Source organism: Eptatretus burgeri, chromosome 1 (assembly GCF_056783735.1).
Source record: "Eptatretus burgeri isolate ZD-2024b chromosome 1, Ebu_testis_v1, whole genome shotgun sequence".
Taxonomy (NCBI): Eukaryota; Metazoa; Chordata; class Myxini; order Myxiniformes; family Myxinidae; genus Eptatretus; species Eptatretus burgeri.
This window is the reverse complement of record NC_140961.1, coordinates 97,338,461-97,351,266: the sequence shown is the minus strand read 5'-3', so window position 1 is coordinate 97,351,266 and position 12,806 is coordinate 97,338,461. Positions and strand designations below refer to the sequence as shown.

Sequence of the window (12,806 nt, the reverse complement as noted above, 5' to 3'; positions counted from 1 at the left end):
ATGATGTGCCATCCAAATTCAGATATAAGCTGGCCTATCCATGGGATATTAATTCCTGGAGTGTGGTTTTTAATGAAGACCGCTTGTGTTTTTGGATGGCGGCCATGACCATATCTTTGCCCAACCTCCTTTTCATTTTTCTCTATACTTTTGTCAAACTGCCCACCCTCCCTTTATCCCATATTATCCTTTTCATTTTATATTTTCAATGGAATTTTCTCAATTAAACCCTCTCTCATCCCATCCCTCCCTACCTTCCACTTTTCTGTACATAATACTCATTTAGGACCATTGTAAAAGTATATATATTTTGAACCCTTCATGTTGTTTTATGTTGGTTCTACATAGTAGATCACAAGTTTGACAATGTCACTGTTGTAGTTGAGCCCTAGCAAGTCCAAGTCCCAAGTCATTAGATCCTGAGCTGGATCGTTGCTGGATTATAATTGGACATCTTTCTTTAACTTCCTTCTCAATTTTATTTACATAGTCGGCAATTTATTTTCTGACCTTTCACAAGATATGACAAAAGTTTGATGGGAGTCTCATCATATCTCAACAACTTTTTTGTAAGGGAACTCAACTATCTCAATGCAAGTTCTCATGGGGAAGGTCGACTGAATGGATACATATTACACTGTTTTGCTCTACAATCAATACCAATAAAAAAAAATAGTTGATATCTTTTCGAATACAATAATTATAGTGACTTACGTCTTTATCCGGAACTTCATAGTCTGTGAGGAAGACAGCAAGAAGCATTGGTGTCTGCTTCTTTAAATGTCAAACACTTTATGCAACACAGAATGCTGTAATGCTTTCCTCTAAATTTGCTACTTTTACAAATGTGCAGTTGAATATAATAGAAGACGATGACCAGATACATCACTTTTTTTCTTAACAGTCACCACCCACAGCAAAGATCTGCCCCCACCCTCCCCCACCATCCACACCCACCCATATAGTGTGAGCATAAATTGCAGTGTAATTGTTTTCTATAAGATTCGTAAGAAACCTGCAATTAATTGATACTTCATTTACAATTTGAAGTCCACCAACAGATACCATCTTTTTGGATTTTAACTCCAGCAAATAAAGGGGGAATTGGCATTCGATTTAATAAAATAATAGCTGATGTTTTAAATTAAAGCCTTTCAGCCTTACCCGAGCCACTGCCATCCAATTCTTCATCCACCAGCTTTGGCTTGGTCTTGGTTGGTCGATGGCAGATAGGTGGTGGCTGGGTTGGCCGTTCACCGAGAGGGAATGAAGAAGGCTTCTGGTGTGGTAATGGTGGTGGTTGAGGTTGTGGTGATTTCTTTTTTGATAGTTTTGTGAAGGTACTTCGTTGGGAAGATGGAGGCAATGGAGGATTATTTTGGAGAGTGTTTGTGGTCTTTGAACCTCCAAAACCTCTTTGGATTGCTGGCCGCATTGTTGGAGTCCTTGGGGGTGGTGGTTTTGGTTTGTGTGCTTTGAAATTCACATCTCCTTTGGGAGCTGTGGGTGAAAGAGGAAAGACATCACTATGAGTACTGATACGACTGACCATTACCTGTCAACGATGATTTCGACAATAAGCCTTTAAAAATTACAACAGCATTAAAATAGCAGTGCTTTCAAATTGTTCAACAGGATGGTGCAGAGGTAGCATACTTACTTTTGAGCTGTCTAGTCTGGGTTTGATTCTCAACCCGATTCTTAACTGTCTGATTGGAGCTTCACTGGCAAGGCTTTGCATCACAAAGTGAGCCATCTTTCAGATGGACATTAAACTGGGAGCGCATCTGCTCGCATTAGCGGGTAGATGTTAGAGTCCCCACAATGTCTCTTGACGAAGAGAAGGCGAATTATAGATTGCACCATGACCAAATTCCAAAGTTCTGCTTTGGATACCACTGGGAAGGCATTGACAAACAATCAAGTGTAATCCTTGCCATGGTACTGCCGCGGCAGCACTGAACCTGACCTCAAGCTGACAATCACAAGAGACAGCTGGACACAATAAGAGAAAGAAGCCAGGCCTTTTAAAACAAACTACTACAAAATGTCCTTATTAGCTCACCTGTTCGAAGAACAGAGAGCTATAGCGATACTCCTGGCATGAGCGTGAGCGTCAGCGTCAGCATGGAAATGTTAAAATTTTTGGTGCAAGTTATTTAGAAGCTTGTCATTCATTTCATATGTGTACTCGGATGCTGATATTTGGCATGGAGGTTCCTTTGGGGTATACTATTGGTGTAGTGAAGTTGTAATTAACAAATGATTTTAAATATTTTTGAAATTTCAACCTAAGATGGTGTCAAAGCCACCCAATGCTCGCTTGTTTATACTAGACGCTTGCCATTCATTTAATATGTGTACTCGTTTACTGATTGCAATATACAAATACATATATTTCTTTATAATTATTTGGATCAGACTTCACTGCAATGGTTTATAAAAAAATATTATTAGACGAGTCTTTTAAAAACGATAAATGTATAAACAGGCGAGCATTGGGTGGCTTTGACACCAACTCTCTTGTTTGAGTGATATCTTCATGCCGGGGTGTTTGGTTACATTCGGAGCATTTCTCCCGTCGTTGTCCTTTTGAAAGCTGCTATTATGTCAAAGCTTTGATCAAATATTAATCAACAGTCCATGAGGCAGACTTTGACATTTTGGAGTTGACTCCCAAATGGAGGGGTGAAATGCCATGATAATTTTCAGACAGCTTGATGTCTTAACCGTATGGAATAATGTGATGGACGTTCCACATTCCCAGCGAAATACCATTTTAGTGTCCATTTTTTTTAAAATGACAGCCATTTTCCACCCAATTCGATATACTTTATTTCAGAATTGTCTCTATTCCGGAATTGGTTTGTCCAAAGCATATGTAGTCTAAAATGTTTTTCAGTTTAAAATCCTGTTTACTGCAATGTATATTTTGTTGGGTTTTGTGCCACTGGTTACCTTCGCATTCTGCGAAAGGTTATGTTTTGGTCGGCGTGTATTTATTTATTTATTTATTTATTTGTAATCTTGTGATTCGTACAACTCAAAATATTAAACCGAATTGCAAGAAATTTGGTGGGATGATTGGTTATTAGCCAGGAAGCATTCGATTAGATTTTGGGATCGTTCAGGTCAAAGGTCAAGGTCAAGGTCACGAAAAGGTCAAAATCGTCTTTTTACGATAACACGGTCAATTTTTATTCAATTTGCATGCAACTAACGCCAAAATGTTCAGAATTCAACGCCTCATCTTGTGATATGCAATATGACACAATGACGCCCATACTCTTGTTACCGGTTAGGGGTCAAAGGTCAGGGGGGTCACGACCTTGAAAAATATGCGGTTTTTGTCACAACGCGGTCAATTCTTGTCCGCTTTACATGAACCCAGCACCAAAATGTTCAGAATTTAATGCCCAATCTTGTGACACAATGACGTCATAACACATGTCACCGGTTGGGGTAAAATGTCGGGGGGGGGGGGTCACGCCCTTGAAAAATATGCGGTTTTCGGCATAACTCAGTCAATTCTTATTCGATTTGCATGAAACCAGCATCAAACGAGATTACCTTCTCTTGTTGAAACGTTGTATTCACCGAGCTTGCGAGTGAAGACTCGCCAAAACGACGTGAGTTGATTGTTGTTTAGTCCATAGCCCCCAAAAGTCGGGGGGGGGTCATGATATTATAGATATGTGGTTTCTGTCATAAGACCATTCATATGAAACCAGTTCCCCACACTCATACCAAGAACAAAAAAAGTAGTGGCGGCGAAGGTATGCGCTCTACGAGTGCCCGTTCTAGTTTTGAGATGTTTCGGGAAAGACCAAAAAGTCTTTTTTTTTCAACATTTTCCCAAGATGTTTCCAATATGGTTCACCATCATTTTATGATGAGGAAATCTTTTCTACAAGAGCAAGGCTCATGGAAAATTGACAGTGGGGTAGTGGGGTTACAATTGGGGGCAACCTCCAAAGGGGGGGGGGGAGAGAAAAAGGGAAATAAGCAGAGGAAACACTGAAATCGGCAAGTAAGAGGGTTGGGTTGGAAGGAGTTAATTGGCGTAATAACGATCATGGGTCAGGATGGGGGATGACAGGCCAGGGGTGCCAGCCCATAGTAGTGAGAAGTACTCCATTGAACTAGGGACAAAGGCCTTGTAGACTGAGTAGCTCTAATTTCCCAAGGCAAGACTTGGTTTGATGGAAGATGCCAGTCTGCAGCTCACTTTCGAGGCCAGTTTTACTCTGTGGTCAGCCCAGGAAAGGTCATGGCTGATGATCAGGTCTGGAAGTTACAGATTGAATGTCTTCCAGTGTTCACCGTCTAATAAAATAGGTGGGTTGGTTTGATGATCATTCCAAAGAGATAGGGTGAGTGTGGGATTTTCCAGGAGTGAATAACATATTGCTTAATTTTCTTGTTTAATTTCGACTTCCATTTGAAACTTTGGATGAAGATGTACACTCAGTGTCCAACACATTATGAACAACTTCCTAATATTGAGTTGCACCCCCTTTTGTCCTCAGAACAGCCTCAGTTCATCAAGGTACTCAACAAGGTGTCAAAAGCATTCCACAGGGATGTTGACTCATGTTGACTGCAATGCTTTCCACAGTTGTGTCCAAGTTGGCTGGTGGTAGTGGATCTCGACTCCGAATAGCTCGTTTCATCTCATCACACAGATGCTCAATTGGGTTGAGATCTGGTGATTGAGCAGGCCACTACAGTAAGCTGAATTCACTGTCATGTTCGTGGAACCATTCCTGGACAATCCTAGCCTTGTGGCATGGGGCATTATCCTGCTGAAGAAATCCATTCGCAGATGGATACGCTGCTGCCACGAAGGGATGCACCTGATTGGCAATGATGTTCAGATATCCTGTGGCATTCAAACGTTGCTCCACTTTTATCAAGGGTACAATGTGTACCATGAAAGCACACCACACCATGACACCACCACCACCAACCTGCGATGTTGACGCACGGCATGATGAATCCATGTACTCATGTGGTTTTGTCCATACCCTCGTCCTCCCATCAGCATGAAACAGCAGGAACCGAGATTCATCAGTCCAGGAAATGTTTTTCCAATCCTCCAGTGTCCAGTGTTTTCGTTCCTTCACCCACTGCAACCGCAGGTTCTTGTTCTTTGCTGAAAGAAGTGGAACTCTGGCCGTCGGCTGCCATACCCCATTCGTGTCAAGGTACGACGAGTTGTGCATTCTTTTATGGGTATTTCAGCACCGATGTTGTGCTGAACTGTCAGTTGACTAACTGTTGCCCGTCTGTTTGTCTGCACAATTCTTGTCGACCTCCTTTGGCCCCTTTCATCAATAAGCCATTTTTGACCACTGGCCTTCTGTTGGCTGGATGTCCTATTTGTGGTGGACCATTGTTGATACACGTGGTAAACTGTTGAGCATGAAAAACCCAGCAGCGTTGCAGTTCTTGACACATGCAAACCAGTGTGCCTGGCACCTACTACCATACCCTGTTCAGAGGCACTTACATCTTTTGTCTTGCCCATTCACCCTCTGAATGGCACACCGACACAATCCATGTCTCAAAGCTTTAAAATCCTCCTTCAACCTGTCTCCTCCATCTACACACTGACTGAAGTGGATTTAGCAGGTGCAATCGAATAAGGGATCGTAGCTTTCACCTGGGTTCGCCTTATCAGTCCGTTTCATGGAAAGAGCAGGTGTTCGTAATGTTTTGTACACTGAGTGTACATCTTTGTGTTGCTCATTTCATCTGGACTGTTTGTACATCGTCTGTTGGCACATATTAGAGTTGTACAACATGTACAAGTTTTCACCCAAATTGTTTTTCTTCTTGTCCCCCGTATTATAAATGTTTACATGCAACCATAACTCAAGTTTTCATTTTCAGATATTAACCAAAACAATATTTTATTTTGCCAATGGAACCCCGACATTCGCGGCATATTTTCAGGAATGTATCCCGCACAAGTTTTGGGATCTTTCTGTACACAAATATTTCAGTTATATTGTCATAAATCAACGTTTCCACAAATTAAAATAGTATAAACATGTATCAAAAGTCATGAGAAAAACAATGCAGAAAATGTGAAGACAGACAACACTCTTAATACTGTATCTACAAAACTGAGAAAGCAACAAAGGATTTTTTAACAGACGTCTGATTAACATGAATTGAAATATAATGACTGGTCCCTTTGAACGGCTGCTAAATACTATGGAGTTGAAGATCACTGGCAAGGTGCATACTGTGAGTGTTTACACTTGAAGAATAAAAATAGGACCGTGCATCCTGAAGCTCACCTGGACCAGGAGCAGCAACAGTCACTCAACCCCCCACCCCCATCACTCACAGACCCTCCGAGAGCCTGTTTTAAAAAAAAAAAATTGAATGCCATGAACAAACTTTGGTACATCACCAGTGATGAAGATTGTGGCTGAGTTTCATCAAAATCGTTTGTTTGGTTCAAGCGATAATGACTGAAAGTGTTTACAGATTGACCGATGGACTGGCTGACTCACCTACGAACACTGCTTGATTGCATAAGGTCACTGGACTAAAGTCCAGGTGAGCTAAAAATGGTTAAGAAAGCAACATTTGGATATTTCTAAGAGCCTCAAGATGCTAATTGTTCATTTCGATAGACCTAACTTGCATAATTTCAGAGCAAGTTAATGAAACATTCAACACGTGCAATTTGCATCATCGCTTCCGACATCAAATTCTTCCTGTTCTCCAACAGCTTGATTTGCGACCATCAATTTAGATTTAGACCAGGTCACTCAACCCTAGATATGCTGCTTCTGCTTTGCCAACAATGGATGTAGGTCCTACATGCCAGATATGAGATCAGACCCATCTCCCTACACATATCGCGAGCTTTCGATACGGTCTGGCATCCGACGGTGCTCACTAAACTCTCTTCTCATGGTGTCCAAGGCAATCTCCACTCATGGCTCACGGACTTCCTCTCCTGTCGCAGCCAACCCATGGCTCTCGATGGAATTCTCTCATCTCCTCTTCCCGTCCAGGCTGGAGTTCCTCAAGGCAGTGTTCCTCATGCTGCATTATTTTTCACTGTGGCTTGCTGAATGTACGTCAGACCACACAACTTGTTGCTTGAAACAGTTGCTCTTGATTATGTATTTTTGAAGCACAGACTTCAGGCCAATGCTGAACAACAAAAGTATTCACCAGCCTCGGTGGTGCAATGGTTAGAGCACCACTTTGAGTCTGGGAGGTCGGCAGTTCTCAACCCCGACTGAGTCGTACCAAAGACTTTAAAAATGGTACATGCTGCTTCCTTGCTTGACATTCAGCTTTTTAAAAGGATAGAGCATGGACAAATAACCATAAGTTGGGAACAATAGTGTCGGCTTTGATGGGCCTAATGGCCTTGTCCTGTGTCGAAGTTCTTTGGAAGGAAATACATATATATATATATATATATATATATATATATATATATATATATATATATATATATATATATATATATATATATATATATATATATATATATATATATATATATATATATATATATATATATATTACGATCGATGAAGCAGCTATGTTCTTGCATAATCAATCAAATAAAAAGTGTAATCAAGGAAATCTTGACCTCAAGTAATGAATAAACACTTTTTTGTTCGTATGAAGCACAAGGCTGCAGGGTAGCATCATTGGCTGAGTGCGCTGCTGTGCTGCTGATGCAATGCCCTCTGCTCGTTAGAATTTGACCATGGTGCCGGCGATAGCTTGCCAACTCTTCGTTGTTATGGGATCTTTAATGCCCAGAGGAGGTGTTTGTGGAACGTGAAGCTGCAATCAAGGATGACTCCAAAATACTTGGGGAGCAGTTTGTTCTTGACTGGTTTGTCAAAAAATATAACCTGGGAGTTTGCTGTTAGCCATTCAGTTAGTGAGATGGAAATGGTAACTGTGGTCTTGGTTGGGTTTGGGCAGAGGCCCCAGTAGATGAAGTATTACTCCATTACCTTTAAACCCTGGGGACAAAGTACTGCTGATAACTGGGTATCATCCTCAAACATCCATTCTCATACCCATATTTTCTGACACCTGGACTCCAACCCCCGTTCTCAAACACTTATTATCCGAGGGTTACCACAGCTCATGGAACTAATCGAGGCGAAGGAATTTATGCTGGAGCAGGTCATTAACGCCGACGAGATGGGATTATTCTGGAAGAGGATGCTACCTCATACATTCCTCTCCAAGCATGAAAGATTGGGGTTCAAGCTAAGGTGGTTAAGGATCGTGTTACCCTTCTCTTATGGCAACTCTGCATGCAACTTCATCGTAAAACTAGTGCTGCTCTTCCGAAGGCTAAATCCCAATCATCCCTCCCTGCTCACTCTTCTCCCGCTCCACACTCCCCCCTCCGACAGCATCATTCTGAGCTAAGTCTTGTGGTGTATATTTACGGCAGAGTGCAGCACGAATGAGTATGTAATGTTCTTACCATCGCCCACCTTGCTGTTTTGTAATAAATTTAAATGGTAAAACTCTTGTTTTTGTTTAATTACCTCCTCCACCAAAGATGAAGGAGGTCATGTTTTCACCCCTCTCTATCTGATTGTGTGCAGGATATCTCAAAAAGTTGTGGACGGATCCATATGAAATTCGGTGAGCAGGCTTGGCTTTGACAAGGATGAACTGATTACATTTTGGTGAAGATCCGAATCCAGATCCAACGACTAGAATTTTTCAAGTGATTCTTCACCATTGAGAGGATAGGACCAATAATGATACATAGCATGATGTCTCAAAAGGTCGTGGATGGATTCAGACGAATCTTTGTGGGCACATTGGGTGTGTGTCAAGGACTAATTTATTTTTGGTGTGTACAATGTCGAGGCTCATATAACTAATACACAGAACATACAACAAGGGGAACAGGAGACAAGAGGAGTGGTAGAGGAAAAGGAAAAGACCCAAAGGACCCCAAAAGACCCTGAGGACCCAAAGACCCAAAAGACCCTGAGGACCCAAAAGACCCAAACAAATGATGACTGGGTGTTCACTCCTGTCTATTTTTCAGGACAAAAAAAAACTTGAAAACCATTTTTCTTGGTTTCCAATTTTTTTTTTATCGATAATACTGTATCTGTAAAAGCCACTTGATTGAATAATATAACTCCAACCCGTCATTTTTTTTTACCAGTGTACAGGAGAACCCATTGTGGATTTACCCAGACTTTGAGTGGACCCAGTGAACTGGAGAAATCATTGTGGATTGACTCTGACTTTGAATGGACCGGTGTACAGAAGAAACCACTGCGGATTTACAAACGTTTTCACGGGGCACCCGGGATCGACGGCTCCAGTTCAACCATGACTCGTGGTACTAATCGAGGTAAAGGGATTAATGCCGTAGCAGGTTTTTAATGCTGAAGAGACGGGATTATTTTGGAAAAGGATGCCATCTTGTACCTTCCTGTCCAAGCATGGAAGCTCTGCTCTGGATCAAGGTGGTTACGGATCATTTTACCCTCCTTCTCTGTGGTAATGCAGCAGGTGACTTCATCATGCTCCTGATGATTCTCCAGCCATGGCAAGTTCTGCATCCACATCTTTCTTGCTTCCACCCCCCCCCCCCTTTTGCAGCATCATAGTCACGAGCCAAGTCTTGTGTTTTCTATTAATGGCAGAGTACAGTACGAATGAGTACCTAATATGTCTACCCTCACCCACCTCGCTGTTTTGGAATAAATTTCAAAGATACAAGTTTTATGTTTTTGTTTAATTTACATTGTATTAATTGTATTTGCATGTTTATTTCAATGTTAACATGCTATTTTTTTTTTACATGTTTATTTCAATTGTAATGTGTATACTTATGACTGCCATCGATCAATATTTAGGACTGCCTCAATATTTTCTCGAAGTCCAGGAATCAAATTCCCCTTTTCCCAATGGCACTTAGTTAAGAACCGCGATCGAGGAAACCATCACAGCATTTTCCAGGAACCTAACCCCGGCAATAATTGAGGGCTTACTGCATTCAAAACTAGGGTCACATCATGAGAGATATCCTCAAATGGGAGCGCTAAACAATGTGATTTGTGTCATACCATAGCATATTTGATAATGAATATGAAAATAAAAACAGTAGCATTTAAGAAAAGAAAATAGTTAAATATCATTAATAATTCACTGTATTATCAATGCCATAATGTTGAAACAATGAGGCTTACGTGGTTTAGGAGGCCTTGATTGTGTTTCACCAGATGGAATGACATAGTCCCCCTGCAGGTGATGTAAAGTATCAAAAACATTGAGATCAATTTAAACTACAGCATTTAAAGGGTGATGCATATACTAAAGGTCATGTTTAACAAGTTTATTGGAGTTTTATGAAGCAGTTTCTAATTGGGTGGATGTAGTATATCTAGACTTTCAGAAGTTATTTGATAAGGTTGCCATCCTTGTGAAATTAAGTCGATAAACTGATCGATTAAATTAATAGGTGGTGGTGCTGGAGTGCAAGCATGATGGACCAAATGGTCTTCTCCTGTGTCAAAGCTCTTTATATGTTCTTCACATTCAAGTAAGATGGCTTCAATACCGTGAGTTCAGTTTATTATTAGCTTTTATGGAATTGGAATTCCAGATGAGGTATTGTCATCGTGCACTGTTCGTCCGTCCGTCCGTCTGTCTCCTATTTTGACTTCTCTGGCCAATCCGCTGGGCTGATCACCTGAAATTTGGCAGCAAGGTTCTGCTCCTGACTGGTATTGGGGATTGCAAAGCTCGTTCTGGTCATGTGACTTTAAGTAGGTCAAAATAGCGGTTCTGGAAATTCTTTCAAAAATCTTCTGCTCGAGACCCACCAGTCAGAATGCTATCAAATTTGGGTTGCAATGTGAGGACAGGGTCCTGATGTTAAATTGTGAAGGTCATGCTGATCACATGAACTAGAAGTGTATCAAAATGACGGCCTTAGGAAAGCTTTCGGAAAATCATGTAAATTCCTTAAAAAAAAAAACTTCTTCTCCAGACCCACCAGTCAGAATGCTATCAAATTTGGGTTGCAATGTTAGGACAGGGTCCTGATGTTAAATTGTGAAGGTCATGCTGATCACATGAACTAGAAGTGTATCAAAATGGCGGCCTTAGGAAAGCTTTCGGAAAATCATGTAAATTCCTTTAAAAAAAAAAAAACTTCTTCTCCAGACCCACCAGTCAGAATGCTATCAAATTTGGGTTGCAATGTTAGGACAGGGTCCTGATGTTAAATTGTGAAGGTCATGCTGATCACATGAACTAGAAGTGTGTCAAAATGGTGGCCTTAGGAAAGCTTTAGGAAAATCATGTAAATTCCTTAAAAAAAAAAAAAAACTTCTTCTCCAGATCCACCTGTCAGAATGCTACCAAATTTGGGTTACAACATTGGACAAGGGCCCAGATAAGCTACAGGTGCAGTGGTCCTATTTTTTGTTTTATACCGTAACGTTACATATTATTGAGTACTCACATCATCTGCTGTTGGTGTGGGCTTCGGACATCTGGGGAGTTCTGGTGGTTTGCCCCATTTTGATGCACTGTTGACCACCTTATCTGTGGAGAGTGAAGGCAGTTTTGACATTGATTACTGGATTTGTCAGGTTACTGAACATTAACATATTTGCATAATCAATATTTAAAAGTAGCATTACTGAATATGCCTGGTGTTGGCTTAATGATTGGAGTGGTGGGCTTGGGATCCTAGGGTTCTGAGTTCAAATCCCGCTCTGCTGTTTAATTAATACCAGGTGGGGTTAACTCGGCCTGTCATCCTTCCGAGGTCGACAAAATGAGTGCCAGCATGCTGGCATACTGTGTCGGAGTGGCGACCCGTCCAGGATTGTGTCCAATAGCCAAGGAGACTGCTTAGGCAGCACCAACGCTCTGCACAGAGCATGGTCCCATTGGATGGATTGCTGAATAAATTATGTAAGCTTTTCACTGCAATATGAAAAGTTTATTGACAAGACCAATGCTCTTCATATATTCAGTCCATGATAGTGAGGTAGTAATTAATTGCATTAACTGAGCACTCCAACCTAGTTTTGAATTTGTTGATCTACTTTTATATTGAAAAGATGGCTCTAAAATTACGACATAAATCAGAGTTTCCCTTCACAAGATTGTACTCCTCTAAAGACTGCAGTTGTGGGTGATGAAATCATTGTCAGTGAAAACCAAAAATAAAGGAAAGATCGAGAAAGCATTCCAAAATGCAAAGCCTATCCCTGTCTGCTTTGTATTCAAACTAAACTTGGCGAAAACAACAACTAAAAACAAAAAAATGTAAAATTTATTAACTAGTGTTCTCCATCTTCTGATAATAAAGGTTTGTTGAGAATTTGATGACATAAGCTGAAATGGTAATAACGTTATGGCCTTTTTTACCATTTGAGCTTTTGACAAACAGACATACCGACAGACAGAGAGACAGGCAGACGAACAAGAAAAGATGTGTAGAGCACGATACTTCCAAAATCCATAAAACAAATTTGACCTCAACAATAATTGGTGGTTGAATTCAATGACCAAATATGCAACTCCTCTTCAAATTTCAAGTCAATCGGATGAAAAATGACAATTTTAGAAATACCCCCTTAGTTCTTGACCTTTTGGTCGATGTTGACCTCAAAAATAATTGGTGGTTGAATTCAATGACCTGAAATATAAATGCTCTTCAAATTTCAAGTCAAACGGATGAAAATTGAGGATTTTAAGGCCCGGTCACACCTTGACGTTTTAGCCAACGTATGCCGATTTTTAAATTTTTT

General features: G+C 40.8%; 1 protein-coding gene across 4 annotated transcripts in view; it reads right to left on the bottom strand.

Annotated features, from left to right (window-relative positions):
- LOC147035010 (uncharacterized) overlaps nt 1-12,806 on the bottom strand; it is a 102,903-nt gene that overhangs the window by 25,845 nt on the left and 64,252 nt on the right. For all 4 annotated transcript variants that reach the window (XM_085892434.1, XM_085892444.1, XM_085892419.1 and 1 more), the window contains 4 exons: nt 11,507-11,589; nt 10,227-10,278; nt 1,165-1,500; nt 715-737 (listed from right to left, as the gene is read on the bottom strand). In XM_085892434.1, the coding sequence (XP_085748560.1) occupies nt 715-737; nt 1,165-1,500; nt 10,227-10,278; nt 11,507-11,589 (494 nt within the window). The remainder of the gene's footprint in view (nt 1-714; nt 738-1,164; nt 1,501-10,226; nt 10,279-11,506; nt 11,590-12,806) is intronic.